The 24,053-nt window shown below is 50.1% G+C and overlaps 1 protein-coding gene across 3 annotated transcripts in view; it reads left to right on the top strand.

The window, feature by feature from the left end:
* Positions 1-24,053, top strand: part of vit (vitrin) — a 48,774-nt gene that overhangs the window by 14,042 nt on the left and 10,679 nt on the right. For 2 of the 3 annotated variants that reach the window (XM_067984103.1, XM_067984105.1), the window contains exons 5-17: positions 1,143-1,276; positions 2,715-2,791; positions 3,669-3,876; positions 6,369-6,407; positions 6,515-6,574; positions 6,680-6,742; positions 8,028-8,096; positions 11,022-11,087; positions 13,444-13,503; positions 15,333-15,383; positions 15,662-15,727; positions 16,424-16,480; positions 22,285-22,350. In XM_067984103.1, the coding sequence (XP_067840204.1) occupies positions 1,143-1,276; positions 2,715-2,791; positions 3,669-3,876; positions 6,369-6,407; positions 6,515-6,574; positions 6,680-6,742; positions 8,028-8,096; positions 11,022-11,087; positions 13,444-13,503; positions 15,333-15,383; positions 15,662-15,727; positions 16,424-16,480; positions 22,285-22,350 (1,016 nt within the window). Of the gene's footprint in view, positions 1-1,142; positions 1,277-2,714; positions 2,793-3,668; positions 3,877-6,368; positions 6,408-6,514; positions 6,575-6,679; positions 6,743-8,027; positions 8,097-11,021; positions 11,088-13,443; positions 13,504-15,332; positions 15,384-15,661; positions 15,728-16,423; positions 16,481-22,284; positions 22,351-24,053 lie in introns of all 3 variants that reach the window. The other variant, XM_067984106.1, reaches the window with a different exon arrangement.

Consider the following 24,053-nt stretch of genomic DNA (forward strand, 5'->3'; position numbering starts at 1 on the left):
TTCAAACCTGAGATTGATAGATTCTTGTAAGGCAAGGGTATTAAGGGTTATGGAACCAAGGTGTGTGGAAGGGGTTCTGATTGAATAGCGGAACAGGCTCGAGGGGCTGAATGGCCTATTCCTGATCCTATGTTCCTACGACTGCAATTAGAAAATTGGCTCAGTTCATTCACCCCTCCCTATCTCTGTAACCTCCTCCAGCCCAACACCCTCCGAGATCTCTGCGCTCCTCCAATTCTGGCCTCTTGCGCATCCCCGATTTCCTTCACCCCACCTTTGGCGGCCGTGCCATCAGCTGCCTCGGCCTTAAGCTCTGTATTTCCCTCTCTAAACTTCTCTACCTCTCTCTCCTACCTTAGGACTCTTCTTAAAATCTACCCCTTTGACCAAGCTTTTGGTCACCTGTCCTAATATCTCCTTAAGTGGTTTGGTGTCAAATTTTGTCTGATAATTGTTCCTGTGAAGCCTTGGGACGTTTTACTATGTTAAAGGCGCTAAATAAATGCAGGTTGTTGTTGTTGACTGTTACTCAGTCTGGTCCTAATACTGAGCAGGGATGTGAATTGGGTCCTTCAGTCTCCACAATGCCCCTGGATATGATCCTGGTATTTCTTGATCTGTAGATGGCAAGTCTACAAAAAAAAACACAAACTTGTTTACTTCCTCTCTATAATGTAATGTGTAATGCCAAGGGAGTGCAAGAGCACACAAGTAATACAACCACAAAGGCAGCCTGTTTATCATCAACAATAACAACAATAACTTGCATTTATATAGCACCTTTAACGTAGTAAAACGTACCAAGGCGCTTCACAGGTGTGTTATCAGACAAAATTTGACACCGAGCCGCATGAGGAGATATTAGGACAGGTCAAGGTAGGTTTAAAGAGTGACTTAAAGGAGGAGAGAGAGGCGGAGTGGTTTAGGGAGGGAATTCCAGAGCTTAGGGCCTGGGTAGCTGGAGGCACGGCCAGCAACGGTGGGGCGAAGGAAATCGGGGATGCATAAGAGGCCGGAATTGGAGGAGCGCAGAGATCTCAGAGGGTTGTAGGGCTGGAGGAGGCCATGGAGGGAGTTGAAAACAAGGATGAGAATTTGGAACTGGAGTAGGGCCTTGTTAATCTGCCTGTTGTCTGCCGCAGTGGTGTCATCGATAATGGCGGAGGAAAGATTCATGTTCGGAAAGTGCCCAGCAGCTCGAGTTACAAAGGGACCTTCTCCAACGGTGTTCGATCCCTGTCGATCCCCAGGTGGAGAGAGTCTTTTGTAGTATCAGGTAACATTTTCAAGCTCTATATTTAATTAACGAGGTCAAATTAAAGGGGGCATGCTTGTTCTACTTTGCCCTTGATTTTGTCGTTCTGCTTAACCACCAAATAATTCAGGTTGCCAACTCTGGTTGGACGTAGTCCTGGAGGTTTCATCACATGACTTCCCGCCTCCAACCGCTCTGCCCAGTCGAACAGCCTTTCCTTCCCCATCTCCAATATTTTTATAACTAATAAATTAAAGTGCTCAAAGAAAATGGAAAATTAAACAATTTTTTTAAGGCTCCTATAATTTTTCTTCCGCATTTGCTCGCAAACAGTGTCCAGGAGTTTAATCTCTCATTCCAGGAGACTCCTGGACAATCCTGGAGGGTTGGTAACCGGACAAACAATCCTGCTTTAGCACGTGGAGCCATGAATCCTGGTTAGCAGAATCGGTCAAAATCAACTTAATCGGTTTCACCCAGTTAGTAGCTCTCGAGCCTCTGAGTCAGAAGGTCGTGGGTTCAAATCCCACTCCAGAGACGTTGAGCACATAATCCTGGCTGACACTCCCGGTGCCAGTACTGAGGGAGTGCTGCACTGTCGGAGGTGCCGTCTTTTGGATGTCTCAGGTGGATGTAAAAGATCCCACGGTCACTATTTTGAAGAAGAGCAGGGGGCGTTCTCCCCGGTGTCCTGGCCAATATTTATCCCTCAACCAACATCACTAAAAACCGATTAACTGATTATTCACCTCATTTACTGTTTGTGGGACCTTGTTCTGTGTAAATTGCCTGCTGCGTTTGTCAACATAACAATAGTTGATCGAACTTCAGTAATTCATCGGTCGTGAAGCACACTGGGATCCCCCCTCCCCCGAGGATTTGATAAAGCTTCTTCTTCCTTGTCAGCTGATTTAAAAACCCTCGGTAGCTGCTGTTAACTGTGTTGAGATTATGAAGTTAACATTACCAGTCCGTGCTGATGCTGGGAATCCCTACCCGGAAGAAAAATTTGCACACAGTAAGATCCCACAAACAGCAATGGGATAATGACCAGATCATCTGTTTATAGTGATGTTGGTTGAGGGATAAATATTGGCCCCAGGACACCAGTGAGATCTCCCCTGCTCTTCTTCGAATAGTGCCAGGGGATCATTTACATCCACCTGAGAGGGCAGAAGGGGCCTCAGTTTAACATCTCATCTGAAAGACGGCACCGCTGACAGTGCAGCACTCCCTCAGTACTGCACTGGGAGTGTCAGCCTGGATTATGTGCTTAAGTCTCTGGAGTGCGGACTTGAACCTTCTGACTCAGAGATGAGAGAACTACCCACTGAGCCAAGGCTGATACCTAAATATGGCGGCAACTGCTGTCAATGTACCAACTGCACTCTGTGCTCATCACTATGTCCGATCTCAGGAGCAGCTGTTGACCACATATCTTTTCTGACCATTCCTCTAGGGCCCAAACAACAGAAAGGAGTGACCTACCCATCGATCCTCGAATTTCTGCCTTCAAGAAACTCGAGAATAAGGACCGGTAAATGTTTTTGGCTGGGACTGGTTATTTGGGATACTAACAGCAGGCCCTGTGGAATGCATCGTGCCAGTTAAGCACTCTCCTATATACCTCACTAACATAATCTCAATGTGGGGTGAGGTGGGGTGGGGGGCTGGGGGCGGACGGTGGCGCAGCTGGTTACTGCTCCGCCCCTGTATGGTACTGAGCCAAACAGACCAGTAAGATCCCAGTTTCAGCCCTGCTCTGTGCTGAGTTAGGTGAATAGCAGCCTGTGTGGGGGGGGGGGGGGGGGGGCAGTGCTGGAGATGCTTCAGTGTCCCCATTGGCTAGGAAAGGGTTTAAACATCAGCCTCCGTGCCCATTTCTGATCGTTACCCAGTAGTCCGGCGCAGGCAAAATGGGCCGAATGGCCTCCTCCTGTGTTGTAATGTTCTATGAGCCCTTGTTGGAAAAGGCAGGTGTGTGGGCATTGGGGGGGTGCGGGGAGGATTAGAATTGGTCAGCCGCGATGCCCTACACGGAGGAACAGCCTCCCAACACTCGCCGACGAGGCTCATGCGTGAGGAGTAGCCTCTCTTCGGGCGTGGGGTGTGGTGTCCCGGAGGGCGGCTGGGGTCGGTGGAGCTGTGCCACGCGCCAAGAATCGGGCAAGAAACTAGGGAATCAATCCCAGCGAAGGGATGGGGAATAAAATGGAAGAGAGACGCACCCTTGGAGAGCTGGGTGACTCGGGGGATTGGTGTTGGGGGGGGGGGGGGGAGGGGGGGGAACATCTGAATAAGGCGAGAGGTGGGGTGGGGGGCTCTGGGCTCTTTGATCACCGCTGAACTCAAATTCAGTTTAACTTTGCAGAAGGACACGATATTAATGATTTGTTTTCTTTCCCGGGGTGTGGGATGGGGTTTGACAGAGAAGCCGAAGATGACGAGCGCATTACCTCCCACTACCACAACCCCGGAGCCAACCACCAGCACCGCCACACGGCAGGCGGTAACAGCTCGGCACTTTCTACGTGAAGTCACCACAGCCAAGCCTCCGCAACCAAGGACCGTCAAAGCAACCGCTACCCCTTGGCCGCGTCTATTTGAAATGAGGGATGCAGGTTAGTGTCGTTGGGGGGATGGTTTAGGGAAAGCTGTCACTGCTTCATGAACTTGGTCTCGGGTCCAAAGGACCAGGAAACGCTAAAACAAAACTCAGTCTGTGCTCTGATGGTAGCGTGGTGAAGTTTTGCTGACGGAAGCTGAAACTTTATTCCGTGCAGAATTCCTGCCATTCCCTCTTCCGGCAAGGGCAAGGAAGCGAGCACGGATTGGGAAGCTGTAGGACTTAGAATCGTAGAAAGGTTACAGCACGGAAGGAGGCCATTCGGCCCATCGAGTCCGCGCCGGCTCTCTGCAAGAGCAATCGAGCTAGTCCCACTCCCCCGCCCTATCCCAGTAGCCCTGCAAATTTTTTACTTTCAAGTACTTATCCAGTTCTCGGGGCATCGTCCTCTGCTCCACATTAATTTTGGGCGGGAAGGCATTTCACAGTGTGCCACATTCGGCCTCCTTCCTTGTTATAGGCAACAGGTCAAAGGTCGGATGCTCCGCCCGTGGAACCATTCAACGGGGAAAAAACACAGGCAGCCCATGAAAAGCCATAACTAGTACCGATGGCATGCGTCTTGCTTTCGCTTCTAAATTATTCAACAATATAGTGGGTAGCTCTCTCGCCCCTCTGAGTCAGAAGGTCGTGGGTTCAAGTCCCACTCCAGAGATTTGAGCCCATAATCTAGGCTGACACTCACAGTGCAGGACTGAGGGAGTGCTGCACTGTCGGAGGTGTCGTTTTTCGGATGAGACGTTAAAACCGAGATCCCGTCTGCCCTCTCAGGTGGATGTAAAAGATCCCACGGCCACTATTCGAAGAAGAGCAGGGGGAGTTCTCCCCAGAGTTCTGGCCAATATTTATCCCTCAATCAAAGTCTCAAAAACAGATCATCTGGTCACCTCCCTCCCTGCGATTTCCACCATCTAGAAGGACAAGGACATCACGCTGTTGGAAAACGATGCCCGGCAGTCCCCTGGATTTCTGACATGCCCTGTCCCTCAGCCAGCTTCCCCAGCAGGTTTATTCTCAGAATGTGGGCATTGCTGGCAAGGCTGGCATTTATTGCCCATCTCTAGTTGCCCCTTGGGAATGTGGTGGTGGGCCTTCTTCTTGAACCGCTGCAGTCCGTGTGAAGGTGCTCCCACTATTGGGTGGAGAATTCCTGGACGTTGACCCGGCGACGATGAAGGAACGGCCGATATACGTCCACGTCGGGATGGTGAGTGTGACTGGGAGGGGAACTTGTAGGGGGCGACGTTCCCAGGATATTGCTGCCCTTGTCCTTCTTGGTGGCAGTGGTCACAGGGGGAGGGAGAGGCTGTTGAAGTAACCTTTGGTGAGTTGCTGTATTCCACAGTGCAGCCACGGTGTGCCGATGGTGGAGGGGGTGGGATACTGAGTCCAGTGGCAGGGGCGCCGACCTGGCGACCTGCTGTATTGAGTTTCTTGTGAGTGTTGTGACGACTTCAGCTCTGCCCTCCCCGCCCCCCACCCCCCCAGCGAGGGTCCCACGCCAGGAGTGGAATCTCACAACCCCGACCTTCATCTCTGAGGCCCACCCACCTGGTAAAAATCCTTCAGCGGGCCGTGAGCACAGGTGTACCACAGCATGGACCTCTGACACCCCCCATATCGATCGAGAATCTTGTCCCAGGAGCAGGGGTTGGGTTTTGGGGGCTTCGAAATGCCGGGGGAAGGAATGTAAACTTCACAGGGCTCTCTCACAGCCAGAAAAAGTGCTAATGTGTTAATTTTAAATTGATGCAATCGATCTGTGTTGAGTGATTAACATCGGCCAGGACACCAGGAGAACTCTCGTAGAAACATAAGGAACAGGAGGAGGCTATTCAGCCCCTCGAGCCTGTTCCGCCATTCAATTAGATCATGGCTGATCTGCACCCCAACTCCATTTACCCGCCTGTGATCTAGATCCCTTCACACCCTTACCCATCGAAAATCGATCGCTCTCAGTCTTGAAATTGACTCCCAGCATCCACAGCTTTTTGGGGGAGAGAGTTCCAGATTTCCACTCCCCTTTGTGTGAAGTGCTTCCTGACATCACCCCTGAATGGCCTAGCTCTAATTTTAAGATTATGCCCCCTTGTTCTGGACTCCCCCACCAGAGGAAATAGTTTCTCTCTATCTACCCTATCAAATCCTTTAATCATCTTAAACACCTCAATTAGATCACCCTTTAATCTTTTATACTCGAGGGAATACAAGCCTGATCTAGTCAACCTGTCCTCATAAACTAACCCTCTAAGCCCCGGTATCATTCTGGTGAATCTGCGCTGCATCCCCTCCAAGGCCAATATATCCTTCCTGAGGTGCGGTGCCCAGAACTGAACCCAGTCTCCAGTTGGGGTCTGATCGAGACTCTGTACAACTGAAGCATCACTTCCTCCCATTTGTATTCCAACCTTTTTAAGATTTATTAGCCCTCTTTGATTGCTTTTTGTACCTGTGCACTAACTTTTAATGATTTTGTATCGATTCCAGGTCACATCCCCTCTTCACACGGCAGAGGGCAGCAATCAGGTAGGCAGCTGATTAAATTGCTGGGCGCTCTTCATTTTTGCTCTGTGTTGCTGTTGATTTTTGGTGCAGTAAAAGTCCTGACTGACAGAGTGACGATTCCTTCCCAGCATTCCGAGGGTTGGCTGTGTCCGAGCTCGCCAACAGGAACTACCGTCCGCCACACACAGGTACCTCGCCCGCTCGCGATGACCCTCCGCTGCCTATTTACCCAATGAGCCGATTTATGCGGGATCGCACTGTGTAATACTAAACACTGCTTTTGTCGCCACCAGGTGGCCGCCGACCGGAGCCAGCCACCGGGGTTCGCAGGGCGGTTAGCTCGGACACCAGTCTCGGTATGTTCTGCACACACCCTTTTGGTGGACGATTTCTCGTTCCTGTGTCTCCAGACTTTTTCCCTTCTTTCTTTCCTTCTCCTTTTCTTTCTTTCCTTTTCCCAACTCCCTGTCTTCCCTTCGTCACTCCATCCGTGTGTCTCTCTCTCTCTCTCTCCGTCCTTCCCTCTCCCTGTGTGTGTCTCTCTCTCTTCATCGCTCCCTCTCTCTCTCTGTCCGACTCTCTGTCCACGTGTCTCGCCCTCTCTCTCCCTCTCCCCCTCTGTCCGCCCGCGCCTCGCCCCCTCTGTCCGCCCGCGCCTCTCCCCCTCTGTCCGCCCGCGCCTCTCCCCCTCTGTCCGCCCGCGCCTCGCCCCCTCTGTCCGCCCGCGCCTCGCCCCCTCTGTCCGCCCGCGCCTCGCCCCCTCTGTCCGCCCGCGCCTCTCCCCCTCTGTCCGCCCGCGCCTCGCCCCCTCTGTCCGCCCGCGCCTCTCCCCCTCTGTCCGCCCGCGCCTCTCCCCCTCTGTCCGCCCGCGCCTCGCCCCCTCTGTCCGCCCGCGCCTCTCCCCCTCTGTCCGCCCGCGCCTCGCCCCCTCTGTCCGCCCGCGCCTCGCCCCCTCTGTCCGCCCGCGCCTCGCCCCCTCTGTCCGCCCGCGCCTCGCCCCCTCTGTCCGCCCGCGCCTCGCCCCCTCTGTCCGCCCGCGCCTCGCCCCCTCTGTCCGCCCGCGCCTCGCCCCCTCTGTCCGCCCGCGCCTCGCCCCCTCTGTCCGCCCGCGCCTCGCCCCCCCTCTCTCTCCCTCTCCCCCTCTGTCCGCGTGCGCCTCGCCCCCCCCCCCTATCCCTCTCCCCCTCTGTCCGCGTGCGCCTCGCCCCCCCCTCTCCCTCTCTGTCCGCGTGCGCCTCGCCCCCCCCTCTCCCTCTCTGTCCGCCCGCGCCTCGCCCCCTCTGTCCGCCCGCGCCTCGCCCCCTCTGTCCGCCCGCGCCTCGCCCCCCCTCTCTCTCCCTCTCCCCCTCTGTCCGCGTGCGCCTCGCCCCCCCCTCTCCCTCTCTGTCCGCGTGCGCCTCGCCCCCCCCCATCCCTCTCCCCCTCTGTCCGCGTGCGCCTCGCCCCCCCCTCTCCCTCTCTGTCCGCGTGCGCCTCGCCCCCCCCTCTCCCTCTCTGTCCGTTCTTTCTCTCTAGCTGCAACACAATTGCATCAATAAACTAGAGTGACTGTCATCCCATTGAGTAGTTATTGGGAAACGAGAGTCGGGTTGCTTTGATCTCTTAATTTACACTCTCTGGATGTCACTCTTTCATCTCCAGGTTTCACCAGACAGGCACAGATGGCACGGCCGAGATCTGATTGGCTGATTCCTCGGGCTAGTCAGAGCGGTGAGTGAACCATTGGCACCTTTTCTCCATTCTCCTTCGCTGAATGCAGTCACCCCTTCCTGTTCCATAGGGCCCAGGTGCCCGTTAGTACCTCACCCAAGAGGCCATTACTTAGTGAAGCTAGACTGGCCATTCCACCACGGAGGGCATCACAGTTGAGGCTGCTCCTGTCCTCGTCTTAACTTTCACATGTGCACAAAATTGGCTGCCGCGTTTCCTACATCACAGCTTAAAAAAGAAGTACTCCATTGGCTGTAAGGTGCTTTGGGAAGTCCTGAGGTGGTGAAAGGCAGTGTATAAATTCAAATCTATCTTTCTTTCTTTTAAACAATTCTCGACATTCCTTCCTTCAAAAAATGTTTCCCTGGCTGCAGGCAAATTCAGTTATTGTGAGGAGACGGTGCCTGAGGCAGATTCTCCTCAGACCGTTATTATCGAGAAAATAACTGCACTTGAAATATGGTTTTGTGTTTTGTGTCCTTAATTATTCTTGTGGTTTAATGGAGCCTGTGCATTTTGGTACAGGGAGTGCAGTGATCACGTTACTGGACTAATGATCCCGAGAACGTGAGTTCAAATCCCGCCTTGGGCAGTTTGAGAATTTGAATTCAGTTTTTTAAAAATCTGGAACTAAAAAGCTGGTCTCAGGAAAAGAGACCATGAAGCTGTCGGATTGTCGTGAAAACCCAACTGGTTCATTAATGTCCTTTAGGGAAGGAAACCTGCCGTCCTTACCCGGTCTGGCTTATACGTGACTCCAGTCCCCACATCAAAGTGATTAACTCTTAACTGCCCTCTGAAGTGGCCGAGCAAGACACTCAGCGGTTCAAGAAGGCAGCTCACCACCATCTTCTCAGGGCAACTAGGGATGGGTAATAAATGCCGGGCTTGCTAACGAGACCCACACCCCCAGAATGAAAGAAGAAAGCCTGGGTATTAAACTTACCGAATTTACAGTTAACTGTTATTTTATTCTTTTCGTGCGTGCGTGTGTGAGATAAAATTTACAATCACCAGGGAAAGGGTTCTGAAAAAAATATTCGAACTAAAAGCTGACAAGTCCCCAGGTCCTGACTGATTTCACCTTAGGGTCTTAAAAGAAGTGGCTGCAGAGATAGTAGATGCATTGGTATTAACTTTCCAAAATTCCCTAGATTCTGGAAGGTCCCATCAGATTGAAAAATAGCGAATGTAACTCCTCTATTCAAGAAAGGAGGGAGACAGAAAGCAGGAAACTACAGGCCAGTTAGCTTAACATCAGTCATAGGGAAAATGCTAGAATCTATTATTAAGGAGGTTATAGCAGGGCACTTAGAAAATCTCAATGCAATCAGGCAGAGTCAACACGGCTTCGTGAAAGGGAAATCGTCTTTGACTAATTTATTAGAGTTCTTTGAGGAAGTAACAAGCAATGTGGATAATGGGGATCCTGCAGATGTGGTGTACTTGGATTTCCAGAAGGCTTTTGACAAGGTGCCACATCAAAGGCTACTGCACAAAATAAGAGCTCATGGTGTGGGGGTAACATATTAGCATGGATAAAAGATTGATTAGCTAACAGGAAACAGAGTAGGCATGAATGGGTCATTTTCAGGTTGGCAAGATGTAACAAGTGGAGTGCCACAGGGATCAGTGCTTGGGCCTCAACTATTTACAATCTATATCAATGACTTGGATGAAGGGACCGAATGTATGGTTGCTAAATTTGCTGATGACACAAAGGTAGCTAGGAAAGTAAGTTGTGATGAGGGCATAAGGAGTGTGCAAAGGAATATAGATAGGTTAAGTGAGTGGGCAAAAATTTGGCAGATGGAGTATAATGTGGGAAAATGTCCACTTGTCCACTTTGGCAGGAGGAATAGAAAAGCAATATATTATTTAAATGGAGAGAGATTGCAGAACTCTGAGGTACAGAGGGATCTGGGTGTCCTAGTACATGAATCATAAAAAGTTAGTATGCAGGTACAGAAGTGATTAGGAAGGCAAATGGAATGTTGTCATTTATTGCAAGGGGAATGGAATATAAAAGTAGAGATGTTTTGCTACAGTTGTTCTGGGCATTGGAGAGACCACATCTGGAATACCGTGTGCAGTTTTGGTCTCCTTATTTAGGAAAGGACATAATTGCTTTGGAGGTGGTTCAGAAAAGGTTCACTCGACTGATTCCTGGGATGAGGGAGTTATTTTATGAGGAAAGATTGGACAAGTTGGACCTGTATACACTGGAATTTAGAAGAATGAGAGGTGATCTTATTGAAACATATAAGATCCTGAGGGGACTGGAAGGATGTTTCCCTGTGTGGGAGAGACTAGAACTAGAGGCCACAGTTTAAAAATAAGGGGTCTCCCATTTAAGACACATGAGGAGAAATTTTTTCTCTGAGGGTCATGAGTCTGTGGAACTCCCTTCCCCAGAGAGTGGTGGAGGCAATGTCAATGAATATTTTTAAGGCTGAATTAGATAGATTCCTGATTAACAAGGGGGTCAAAGGTTATAGCAGGTAGACGGGAAAGTAGGGTTGAGGTCGCAATCAGATCAGCCACAATCTTATCAAATGGCAGCGCAGGCTCGAGGGGCCGAATGGCCTGCTCCTGCTCTTAATTTGTATGTTCGTATGTAAAATTAATTGGTTTAATTTAATTTAAGTGTTGTGTATTGTGATATGATTTGCTTCATTAATAATGCATTGTGTAAACATTCAATGGGCCTATTTCATCACACATTTTGCCACACGTTTGTGTTTTAATGGATTGGGGTTGTGGGGGGCGGGGGGTGCGGAAGGTTGTTCTAGGGGTGGCCCCCACTCCCTCCCGCCCCCCCCCGGAATGTTTCTTGCTGCCCCAGGCCCCAGGAATTCTTAATCCGCCTCCGTCGATAGCAGTGGGATAAAGTTTAAAAAATGACACTTGTTTGTATCTGCGCAGATAACGGTGAGATGGTAACAGACCCTGCGTACACCTGGACTGAAGTGGAGACATATAACACCCCAGGTCAGAGATTTACACAGCCAATAGTGAATTAACTGCCTCACGGAGACCCGCCCCCCCACCCCACCCCGATCACATGATCGGAGGAACAGCGAGAGGGGCTGAAATTCCTGTTGGTTCCACCAGTTTTATTCCGGAGATAACTGACTTTCAGTTCCCGAATCATAGAATCGTACAGCACAGAAGGCGACCATTCGGCCCATCGTGCCTGTGCCGGGTCTTTGAAAGAGCTATCCAATTAGTCCCATTCCCCGCTCTATCCCCATAGCCCTGCAAATTTTTCCTTTTCAAATATTTATCCAATTCCCTTTTGAAAGTTATTATTGAATCTGCTTCCACCACCCTTTCAGGCAGAGCATTCCAGATCATAACAACTCACTGCATAAAAAAACTCTCCTCCTCTCCCCTGTTTCTTTTGCCAATGATCTTCAATCTGTGTCCTCTGGTTACTGACCAGTTTCTCCTTATTTACTCTATCAAAACCCCTCATGATTTTGAACACCTCTATTAAATCTCCCCTTGAACTTTCCCTGTTTTGAGGAGAACAATCCCAGTTTCTCCAGTCTCTCCATATATAAGTCCCTCATCCCTGGAACACGGGTATATTTTGAAGAAAGGAGTTTTTTTTTAACAAAGCTCCCGGTGGGAGCCATCCCCGACCTAGTGGGTGAGGGGTGTGTTGGTGTGAGGGCGGTGCAGAGTGGGGTCGAGGTGAGAGGTGTGAGAGGTGCAGGGGGGGTGGGTGAGGGGTGTGAGAGGTGCGGGGGGGGTGGGTGAGGGGTGTGTTGGTGTGAGGGCTGGTGCGGAGTGGGGTCGAGGTGAGGGGTGTGTGAGGTGCGGGGGAGCAGGTGGGTGAGGGGTGAGAGAGGTGCAGGGGGGACGGGTGAGGGGTGTGTTGGGGTGGGGGTGGTGTGGAGTGGGGTCGAGGTGAGGGGTGTGTGAGGTGCGGGGTGGGTGAGGGGTGTGTTGGTGTGGGGGTGGTGCGGAGTGGGGTCACGGTGAGGGGTGTGTGAGGTACAGCGGGGGCAGGTGGGTGAGGGGTGTGTTGGTGCGGGGGGATGTGTGGTGTAAGGGAGGGTGCAGAGTGGGGGCACGGAGTTTGTGGAGCGTGGGGTGGGATGCGGAGTGTGTGGTGTGAGGAGTGGGGGCATGGGTGCGGTACGGGGTGCGCTGGGCGTGTGGGGCCTGGGGCGAGGGGTGCGCGGGGCGTGTGGGGCCTGGGGCGAGGGGTGCGCGGGGCGTGTGGGGCCTGGGGCGAGGGGTGCGCGGGGCGTGTGGGGCAAGGGGTGTGTGGGGCCTGGGGCGAGGGGCGTGTGGGGCGAGGGGCGCGGGGTGCGCGGGGCGTGTGGGGCGAGGGGTGCGCTGGGCGTGTGGGGCGAGGGGTGCGCTGGGCGTGTGGGGCGAGGGGTGCGCAGGGCGTGTGGAGCGAAGGGTGCGCAGGGCGTGTGGGGCGAGGGGCGCGGGGTATGTGGGGCGAGGGGTATGTGGGGCCTGGGGCGAGGGGTGCGCGGGGCGTGTGGGGCGAGGGGCACGGGGTATGTGGGGCGAGGGGTGTGTGGGGCCTGGGGCGAGGGGTGCGCGGGGGTATGTGGGGCGCGGGGTGTGTGGAGCGAGGGGTGCGCGGGGCGTGTGGGGCGAGGGGTGCGCGGGGCGTGTGGGGCGAGGGGTGCTTCGCCCACAGTCCTCCCGATGAATGACCCGTGTAGCGCAGAGCCCGAGTTTTGTAAGCTGTGGAGCCTGCCTTTCCCATCATCAGATGACCCGTCTTATTCCCGCACAAGAACAGTCTTTCAGGCAATTCATTCCGCTAGAAGAAACGATTGGAAAATAGACGAGGCGGGTTTTACAAATCGTACACCGGGCGCGGAGCTTCGCGCGGCGAGGGTGGGTGTTAGGAAAGCCAATGTGGAAGAAATCTGTGGGATCTTCTTAAAATTAAGAAATTTTAATGGGAGGACAATCCCCCCTTGGGCCTTGCTGGCCTCCACCCCCTGAATTCCCAAGGTGCTGTCCTGGATTGAATCAGACATCCCAAGAGGGAATGTTCCGAGGGAGCCTGCACGTGGAGCGCCTGATGTAGTGGGATAGACGCTGACCTTTCACCGCTGGGGCCTGGGTCCTAATCCGGCCTGGACTGAAAGGTTGAGAAGCCTCCCCTCTTTAACCATTGTTCCCCTGTAAAGCAAGTCTGAGGTGGCATCACCGATCCGTGTCAGACCCAGGGACCAAGGCAGAGACGGGCACCAAAAGTGCCACAGTGGCTTTACATTTCCACGTGTAATATTCCATGGGTTGTAGACCTCGTCAGAAGGTTTGCGGCCAGTCGCTGATGCATTGACAGTGAGTTTCTGTTCCCAAGGTTACAACTCCAAGCCTGCGTTATCAGATTACGAGAGGTGGATCCTCGGCCTTGGTGAGAGTAAGTATGTTTGGTCATTTTTTTTTTGGACGCATTTATGGGAAAAGAAAAGCCTAAATTGAGCTCGGAGCAGGAGCGAGGCAGTAGGCCTCACCGTGTGACTTCCCCCTTTTCCGTGACTCTCCCCGCCCCGATTTCGGAGGGGTGGGAGGGAGGGGCTTGGGGCAGGAAAATCCAGTCCATCACCACGTGGTGAAGTGCTGACTGAAAGGCTGGCGCAAACTTCACCGTTACCTCGTCACCTTCGACCCGCACAAGGTGGGCACAAGGTCCAAGCAGAGGAGGGTGAATTTCGAGCTACAGGTGCAGCAGAGTTTTGTGGATCCCTATCGATCGACAACAACTTCCATTTATATCGTGCCTTTAACGTAGTAAAACATCCCGAGGCGCTTCACAGGAGCGATTATCAGACAAAAATTGACACCGAGCCAGATAAGGAGATGTTAGGGCAGGTGACCAAAAGCTTTGTCAAAGAGGTAGGTTTACAAGAGTCTTTAAGGAGGAGAGAGAGGTAGAGAGGCGGAGAGGTTTAGGGAGGGAATTCCAGAGCTTAGGGTCTAGGCAGCTGAAGGCACGGCCGCCAATGATGGTGTGGGGGGATGGACAAGAGATCAGAATTGGAGGAGTGCAGAGATCTCGGAGGGTTGTAGGGCTGGAGGAGGTTACAGAGATAGGGAGGGGCGAGGCCATCGAGGGATTTGAACAAGACTGGAACAGTACTGAGCATCAGGCAGATGTGGAACGGGCGTGGTTTTAAAAAAATCATAATGCAGCCAGATCGCAAGATGAGAAAGGCCATTCAGTCAGTCGTCATACAACCACCCCCTCCCTACTTCATCTAACCCTATCAGCATATCCTTTTATTCTTTTCTCCCTCATGTTTTTATCTAGCTCTGTACTTAAATGCATCTATGTTATTCGCCTCAACTACTCCTTGTGGTAGTGAGTTCCACATTCTCACCACTCTCTGGGTAAAGAAGTTTCCCCTGAATTCCCTATTGGATTTATTAGTGACTATCGTATATTTATGGCCCCTAGTTCTGGTTTCCCCCACAAGTGGAAATGTCTCTTCTTTGGATGATTCCAGGGTTATCGCCTCCTCCCCTCCACGTGTTGAAGAGAAACCTCTTGTAAATGGGCGGGAAGCTGCTTCAATATGAGAATAGGAATGTAGGAACAGGAGGAGGCCATTCAGCCCCTTGAGCCTTTTCCGCCATTCAATTAGATCATGTTGTTCTGTATCGTAACTCCATCTACCCGCCTTGGTTTGTAACCCCTAATACCCTTACCCAACAAAACTCTATCAATCTCAGTTTTGAAATTGACCCCCAGCCTCAACAGTTGGTCATATGACACTGTGTGAATCTTCTGGTACAAATGGTGATTAGAATGTGGAACTCACTACCACAAGGAGTAGTTGAGGCGAATAGCATAGGTACATTTAAGGGGAAGCTAGATAAACACATGAGGGAGAAAGGAATAGAAGGATATGCTGATAGGGTGAGAGAAGGCACAGACCAGTTGGGTTGAATGACCTGTTTCTGTGCTGGAAATTCTATGCAATTTGAGACATGATATGTGGTGAGTGGAACAGGCTTGTGAGGAACAGGTGACTTTGGACCTCTGGTTCCCAAAGCTCTCCACCACTGGGGGATTTCCTCACCTCATGTCTGGGTCTATGGAGACTAACTGATAGAGATTGATTGCTGTGATTAGTCAACAACTCCATTATCATTGTATCAAGCGACTACCAGGATGGTAGAAGGTGAACTAGAGGGGCCTCTGTCTTTTCTCGTCCAGCAATTCCTATGTTGTATTTAATTTGGCAGGTCACAGAGTTCAGGACCCGGGTTTATGGAAGTTTGGCTCCTTAGACCAAGGTAAGTCACTTTATATTTCAGACATCGATTTGTACATGGGCTCAATTTTGCTGCAGGAAGCATTGATCGCTGCACTAGAGTATGGGGAGATAGTGGGTGCGTTCCCCGCCATTTTAATGGACAGATATTCTTGGGAGCAAAACCCGGGATCTCGCAATATGCCACAAATGGTGAGGCTCCGTGTTGGGAACTGGGATCTGTAAACTTTACCCTGATATGTTTAATATGGGTACGTGCAATTACATAAATAAATAAATGTCTCCAATATTTTATTGAAGGTCACAGGCTTGGGGTACCAGGGAGCAGACCGTGGGGACCCGGCCCAGAATCATTCAAGACGCAAAGTACGTAAAACTATTCCAATGTTGCATTTAACACGTTGCAAGGTAATTGGAGTGGAGACTCTCTCCTAGATTTTATATTCATTAAGAGGTAGCCGTATGAGAGTTCATTTGTACAGAGAAACTCCAGCCCAGGAGGAGGCCAGTCAGCCCATCGGGCCTGTGCCGGTACTAGCTCTTCATCAAATGAGAGGTGTTGTTCTATTTATTGATTGACACTGGGAGGTGTTATTCTAGTGCCTGACGGTTATATTTGTTTTGGACAGTTTGAAGTGTCCAATGTAACTCCTCCCGATTCTCTACAGTTTTACGGCACCAGTGCGTGGGGCGGGGTGTGGTACCGTCATGACCCAAAGAGGGGGCAGGCACCCATGGGGGAGGAGGGAGGTGGGCAGAATGTTCCTCCCCTCTGTTAGACTCTGCGGTGGTTTGATCAGTGGTGTGGGGACCTGGGGATCAGACACCGCTCTCCCCGTGTTTGAATGTCACCCCACGGTGGAGTGGAAGTTCTGAGCTTCGTGGGTCTAATCTGTTTCCAATATTCCTGAGAAAATGCTGCATTTATCATCACGCCCCCCACACCCCCCACCACTTCCCAGAGAGCAAAACGTGAGCTCGGTGTCTGTGAATAATCGCAGATCGGGTATCACTTCAAACACTTCTTTTGAAAATCACCACAGTTATTCTGTTCTTCTCCAGATCACAACACAGATGAAGCAGAGATTAATTTTTGGAAGACTGACTTCGACACGAGGGGTGAGTTAAACTTTGAGTGTGATTCCAATGTGTTAGACCACACTTGGAGTATTGTGTACAGTTCTGATCTCCATATTATAAAAAGGATATAGAGGCACTGGAGAAGGTGCCAAAAAGATTCACAAGGATGATACCAGAACTGAGAGGTTATATCTAGCAGGAAAGATTGAGCAGGCTGGGGCTCTTTACTCTAGAAAAGAGAAGGCTGAGGGGTGACCTGATAGAGATCTTTAAGATTATGAAGGGGTTTGATAGGGTAGGCGTAGAGAAGATGTTTCTACTTATGGGGGAGACCAAAACTAGAGGTCATAAATATAAGATAGTCACTGATAAAACCAATAAGGAATTCAGGAGAAACTTCTTTACCCAGAGAGTGGTGAGAATGTGGAACTCGCTACCACAAGGAGTAGTTGAGGCAAATAACATGGATGCATTTAAGAGGAAGCTAGATAAACACATGAGGGAGAAAGGAATAGAGGGATATGCTGATAGGATAAGATGAAGAGGGGTGGAAGGAGGCTCATGTGGAGCATTAACGGCGGCATAGGCCAGTTGGACTGAATGGCCTGTTTCTGTGCACTGGATACAACAAAGGCTTTGGGCCCGGACAACATCCCAACTGTAGTGCTGAAGCCTTGTGCTCCAGAATTAGCCGCACCTCTAGCCAAGCTGTTCCAATACAGCTACAACACTGGCATCTACCCGACAATGTGGAAAATTGCTCAGGTATGTCCTGTCCACAAAAAGCAGGACAAATCCAATCCGGCCAATTACCACCCCATCAGTCTACTCTCAATCATCAGCAAAGTGATGGAAGGTGTCGTCGACAGTGCTATCAGGCAGCACTTACTCACCAATAACCTGCTCACCGATGCTCAGTTTGGGTTCCGCCAGGACCACTCAGCTCCAGGCCTCATTACAGCCTTGGTCCAAACATGGACAAAAGAGCTGAATTCCAGAGGTGAGGTGAGAGTAACTGCCCTTGACATCAAGGCAGCATTTGACCGAGTGTGGCACCAAGGAGCCCTAGTAAAATTGAAGTCAATGGGAATCAGGGGGAAAACTCTCCAGTGGCTGGAGTCATACCTAGCACAAAGGAAGATAGTAGTAGTTGTTGGAGGCCAATCATCTCAGCCCCTGCACGAGTTTCTCAGGACAGTGTCCTAGGCCCAACCATCTTCAGCTGCTTCATCAATGACCTTCCCTCCATCATAAGGTCAGAAATGGGGATGTTCGCTGATGATTGCACAGTCTTCAGTTCCATTTGCAACCCCTCAGATAATGAAGCAGTCCATGCCCGCATACAGCAAGACCTGGACAACATCCAGGCTTGGGTTGATAAGTGGCAAGTAACATTTGCGCCAGACAAGTGCCAGACAATGACCATCTCCAACAAGAGAAAGTCTAACCACCCCCCCTTGACTTTCAACTGCATTACCATCGCCGAGTCCCCCACCATCAACATCCTGTGGGTCACCATTGACCAGAAACTTAACTGGACCAGCCACATAAATACAATGGCTACAAGAGCAGGTCAGAGGCTGAGTATTCTGTGGCAAGTGACTCACCTCCTGACTCCCCAAAGCCTTTCCACCATCTACAAGGCACAAGTCAGGAGTATGATGGAATACTCTCCACTTGCCTGGATGAGTGCAGCTCCAACAACACTTAAGAAGCTCGACACCATCCAGGACAAAGCAGCCCGCTTGATTGGCACCCCATCCACCACCCTAAACATTCACTCCCTTCACCACCGGCGCAATGTGGCTGCAGTGTGTACCATCTACAGGATGCACTGCAGCAACTCACCAAGGCTTCTTCGACAGCACCTCCCAAACCAGCGACCTCAACCACCTAGAAGGACAAGAGCAGCAGGCACATGGGAACAAGACCACCTGCACGTTCCCCTCAAAGCCACACACCATCCCGACTTGGAAATATATCGCCGTTCCTTCATCGTCGCTGGGTCAAAATCCTGGAACTCTCTCCCTAACAGCACTGTGGGAGAACCTTCACCACACGGACTGCAGCGGTTCAAGAAGACGGCTCACCACCACCTTCTCGAGGGCAATTAGGAATGGGCAATAAATGCCGGCCTTGCCAGCGACGCCCACATACCATGAACGAAAAAAACATTCTATGTAATATAGCGTGGCAAGTTGTGGGTTTGTGCCCAGGATTCCAGTGCGCCTCTGTTACATTCGGGCTGTCTCTCAATACCTTCTGCAGATACACAGCACAAGTACAGTTTCCACTGCATGTCTTCTATGAATTGAAACTTGCTCTCTTACATGTGAATAGGAGAGCATTCCATACTGCCAACAATTGCATGCTTGCAAAAACTAAAATACAATTTATTTATAAGGAAGATGATTATACAGAAGCTAAAGACCACAGCAAAAATCTTATAGCACAAATACTTGGAATACAAACAACACAGATTGAATCAGTCCACTGAGTTTAAATATCTGCTTTAGGACATATATTTCTTAGTCTGATAATCAGCGAGACTTCTGGAGAACTCTAATTTTATAGATTAGAATCATAGAATCTTACAGCGCAGAAGGAGGCCATTCAGCCCATCATGTCCGTGCTGGATCTTTGAAAGAGCTATCCAATTAGTCTCACTCTTTCCCCATAGCCCTGCAAATGTTTCCTTTTCAAGTATTTATCCAATTCCCTTTTGAAAGTTACTGTTGAATCTGCTTCCACCACCCTTGCATTCCAGATCATAACAACTGGTTGCGTTAAAAAAAAACTGTTCGTCTCCCCCCTCCCCCCCCCTCCAAGGTTCTTTTGCCAGTTATCTTAAATCTGTGTCCTCTGGCTATTGACTTTATTGTTATAGAATTCCTTAAATGTGAGGCTGAGGTGTTATTTCTGTTCACCATATGGAGACCTTCTGTCAATTCAGACACCAAGAATAACTGATAAGGGATGGCGAATGCATATATTCCCCCATCAACAAGTCTCTGGATAGACAACTGTCAATCAAGTCAATTCAAAGACACGGTCATGAAATTGAAATTGGTGAATAGAATAACATAAGGAGTTGCCATTCATACCTTGCCATGGCCTCTGGTAACTAATTAATGCTTTGACCAGGTTTGATCAGACAACGCTTCTTCTTTCTGGGTAATCTGGAGATGAAAGATTCTTACCTTCATCTTGTCGACACCTTCACATCAGGCCTCCATTTCCTAGATTGGCAATGGAGGACTATCACCATTTTAACTCATTAATTGATAAACAATAAAGTCAGTAAAAACATGTAGCTCTGGAATTTTCCTGTTTGAGGTACAGTCCCCACTACTTCATAGAACCATAGAATGATACAGCATAGGAGGCCATTCAGCCCATCAAGCCTGTACCGGCTCTTTGAAAGTTCCACTCCCCTGCTCTTATAGAATTATCCCAGGCATTTTGGGCAAAAGGCACTGACCGTTTGCCAGTACAATAGGCGTCAATTACACAGGCGTCGTTTAAAACTGTACTAAACGGGCCGGCTGTTTTCAGCAGTTCAAGCAGCTGTTGGGGGTCACCTTCCCTCCAGCACCCATTGCACCCCCACCTCCACCGCCGATCATAAGAACATAAGAAATAAGAGGAGTAGTCCACTGCGGATAGCGGGCAGATCACGTGTGCATGAACACGCCCACTATAAACGGTGGGGACCGTATACTGATATTCAATCACAGCACCATCCGTTCTAATGCCACCCCGCATTCCCTCCTGGCCGCAGCTCCTGGTCCCATTGGAAACCTTTCCCCATCTGATCAAAGTCCCCACCTTCAATCCAGTGCCTGGTGGCTGGTGGCTGCCATTTCACTTGGTAAAGGCAAGGCTTAACAATTGAGTACATCAGTAAAGGAACATGTGTGACAGACATGGGTGGTGGGGGGGGGGGGGTGCTACTGAAGAGAGAGACGTCAGAGGGAAGGAGAGACTTATTCAGTGAAGAGAAAGAAACAACACAGATGCAGACAGCACACCGAGAAAAGGGTGTTAGAACTGTAGAGAGAGAGGGGAAAAAAGGAGACAATTTTTCGTTCTCCATCACTAACATTACGAGAGATCAACTTAACACAGGATAATACGATGAGGTAGATTCACTGGTCTCATGGTTGGGAAACGGTATTTGAGTAATTTGAGACATGACATGTGGTGAGTGTAACAGCCTTGGGAGGAACAGGTGACTTTGGACCTCTGGTTCCCAAAGCTCTCCACCACTGGGGGTTTTCCTCACCTCATGTCTGGGTCTGTTGTAGATTAACTGATAGAGATTGATTGCTATAATTAGTCAACAACTCCATTGTCATTGTATTATGGTAGAAGGTGAACGAGATGGACCTCGGTCTTTTATCGTCCAGTAGTTCCCGTGTTCCCATGTTCATGGTTCCAGCGGGGAGATGCACTTGAAGAACGAGCAGTGTTGTCGGCCATCTGGTTCCCAGACTCGCGCTGCCATCCATTATGGTTCCCTGCTGGGAATCATCGGGTTTACCCAACGTGTGTCACTGGGGTTAATGTATACATTATGTGCCACATTCAGCATTACATGGTATCACACCACCGCTGTTAGAAAACAGAAGGATCTCCCACTCAGCCTGACCAATACTGAATGAGAACAGTTGATATGAGTAAAAGTTTCTTCCTGTGTAATTTGTTGCGTAACTTTAATTGGAGTGGAACGTTTTCCAAAATAGAAAATATGTTTCACCATTATTGGTCGCAGCTTACTGTTGGGGGGAAATTGTCCAAACATGGACCCGTCTCATTGTGTTGAAGATGGCCATGTGAGGGGGGAGGAGTTGGGTTGCTTGTCGGGAGGATGGGAGATGGAGTGGGGGGGGCGTGCGGTGAGAAAGCTTGGCCACATGGGAAGGTAGGGGAGCTGAGCCACGTGAGCTGGGGCTTATGAGGGTGGGGGGAGCTGGGTCCAGTGAGTTGGGAGGAGGAGTTGGGCAATATGTGAAGGGAGGAGATAAGAACTGTGCTATGTGTGGGGGCCAGGTGGCATGTGGGGGCAGGAGCAGAGCGGAGCCAGTGTGGAAGGGCTGCACCGTGTGAGGGGGAGGGGAGGAGGCTCTTCTTGTAGTAATCAAGTTCACCTCGTTAAGTCAACAACAACTTGCATTTATATAGAGCCTTTAACCAAGGCACTTCACAGGAGTGTTAACGAACAAAATTTGACACCAAGTCACATAGGAGATATTAGGATTGGGTAGGTTTTAAGGAGCGTTTCAAAGGAGGAAAGAGAAGAACAACGGTGGAGGGATTTAGGGAGGGAATTCCAGAGCTTAGGGCCCAGGCAGCTGAAGGCATGGCCGCCAATGGTGGAGCGAAGAAAATCAGGGATGCACAAGAGGCCAGAATTGGAGGAGCACAGAGATCTTGGAGGGTTGTGTGGATGGAGGAGGTTACAGAGATAGAGAGGGAGCGAGGCTGTGGAGGGATTTGAAAACAAGGGTGAGAATTTTAAATTGGAGGCTTTCCTGGACCAGGAGCCAATGTAGGCCAGTGAGCACAGGGGGTGATGGGTGAACAGGACTTGGTGCGAGTTAGGATACGGGCAGCAGAATTTTGGATGAGCTCAAGTTTACGGAGGGTGGAAGCTGGGAGATCGGCCAGGAGAGCATTGGAATGGTCAATGATGGTATATCATGTAACACCTACAGAGAGACTTTGGGATATCTTCCCTCGCCAGTGAGGAAAACCTAGATATGAGACTTTTGCTGTGAATAAAACATAAGAAGGAATCACTATTGGTAAACGCACTGATTGTAAATTTTCTTCCTAACCAGGATTCAGCACAAGAGACCAAGATTTTGGACATATTCTGCAAGAACCAATTTCCCGGGGAGATCCAAGTAGCTACATATTTTTGCCTTTTGAAATTATTGATACCAACAGATAGTAAAATAACAGAGCGGAGTTACGTTTTACCGCTGACCGTGCGGAAATCCTGGGGTCAGTTTTATGAACTAGCGCTCCCAGTAACGAGCTTCAGGTGACGGGAGCACATATCAGGAATTTGGCACGCTGTTTTCTGCCCCTGAATTTTAACGGCTGACGAGTCAGGTGGATGCATTATCCTCCATGCTCGATATGTGCTCCCGATGTGTGAAGCTCTGCGTTAGGAGCGCTAAATGGTAAAATCAAACCCCCTCCCCCCACTATGTAATTTGGACTTTTAAACCGCTTCAATAATGATTCATCTTTGTAAAGCCAGGCCCAATGAAATGAACGGAAATAGGGTTAACCAGGAAATGGGCAATCTATTGGAGTATCTCCAGGGCCACAGTTTCCTCTTCTTTCAAAAAAAAATGGGCGAACTGGATTTTTTTTCTCAGCCATATCAACTCACAAACAAAATGGTGGAATGTGCACTTCCTGAGAATGAGAATGCGATTCTGTTAATCAGTTTTTAAAAAGGCCAATCAAGACACTCCTCCACTAGTAACACTTTCAAGACTTCTCAAGTATCGAGCGAGTCATTCAACTGATAGACAAGTCGACAGGTTTGTCGATGAGGCGGTAGGGTGGGCAATTGTTGTCTTTTGTTTGCAAAAACGTGAACTGTGCAAAGGAGTTTTCTCCTGGACTGATTTGGAGCGCTTGAAGGGGCCGGAGAGGGATTTTCCAGAGTTATTGGCCCTGGGGTTTTGTACCTCTCCCAGGAGATAACATGGCTGTGGCCACAGTGTGCCGGTGGTGGAGGGAGTGAATGTTTAGGGTGGTGGATGGGGAGCTGAAATAGATGACTTAACGTCTCCCCCAAAACAGCGGAATGTCCTACGTCAAGCGTTAAACATCAGCAAGTTCCAATTTCTAGGCTCTAATTATACTGTTCTATATAACCATCGCCTCCCCCCATTGGTCAGTCCTCTGACTCTGCCCTTTTGTGCGTTTACCCTCCCCCCCTCTTCCTTTTGTCCCACTATCAGTGACGGATGCAGCCTCCAGTTGTCCCTTTAAGGACTGCTGGTTGGGTAATCCATACCCATCATGGCCTATATGTGACTCCAGTCCCACACCAACATGGTTGACTCTTAACTGCCCTCTGAATTGGCCGAGGAAGACACTCCGTTGTAATCAAATTGCTACGAAGAATCACAAGAATAAAACCGAATGGGCTACACGGACTGAAACGGTTCAAGAAGGCAGCTCATCACCACCTTCTCAAGGGATAATTAGGAATGGGTAATAAATGCTGGCCTTGCCAGCAACGCCCTCATCCCACAAATTAGTTTAAAAAATAAAGTTTCTGTTTTTCAGATGAGATGATAAACCACGGACATGTCTGCGGTTTATGCAGATGTAAAAGATCTAATGGAACTATTTGAAAAAGAGCAGGGAATTCCCCTGGTGTCCTGGCCAACGTTCCTCCCTTAACCAACATTCCCAAAAACAGATTATCCGGTCATTCAATTCAGTTGCTGTTTGTGGGACCTTGCTGTGCGCAAATTGGCTGCTGTGTTTGTCTACATTACAACAGTGGCAAGGCTGGTATTTATTGCCCATCCTTGCTGTAGTACGGTGACCAGAACTGTACACACCTCTTCAGGTATGG

Source organism: Heptranchias perlo, chromosome 5 (assembly GCF_035084215.1).
Source record: "Heptranchias perlo isolate sHepPer1 chromosome 5, sHepPer1.hap1, whole genome shotgun sequence".
NCBI classification, from domain to species: Eukaryota; Metazoa; Chordata; class Chondrichthyes; order Hexanchiformes; family Hexanchidae; genus Heptranchias; species Heptranchias perlo.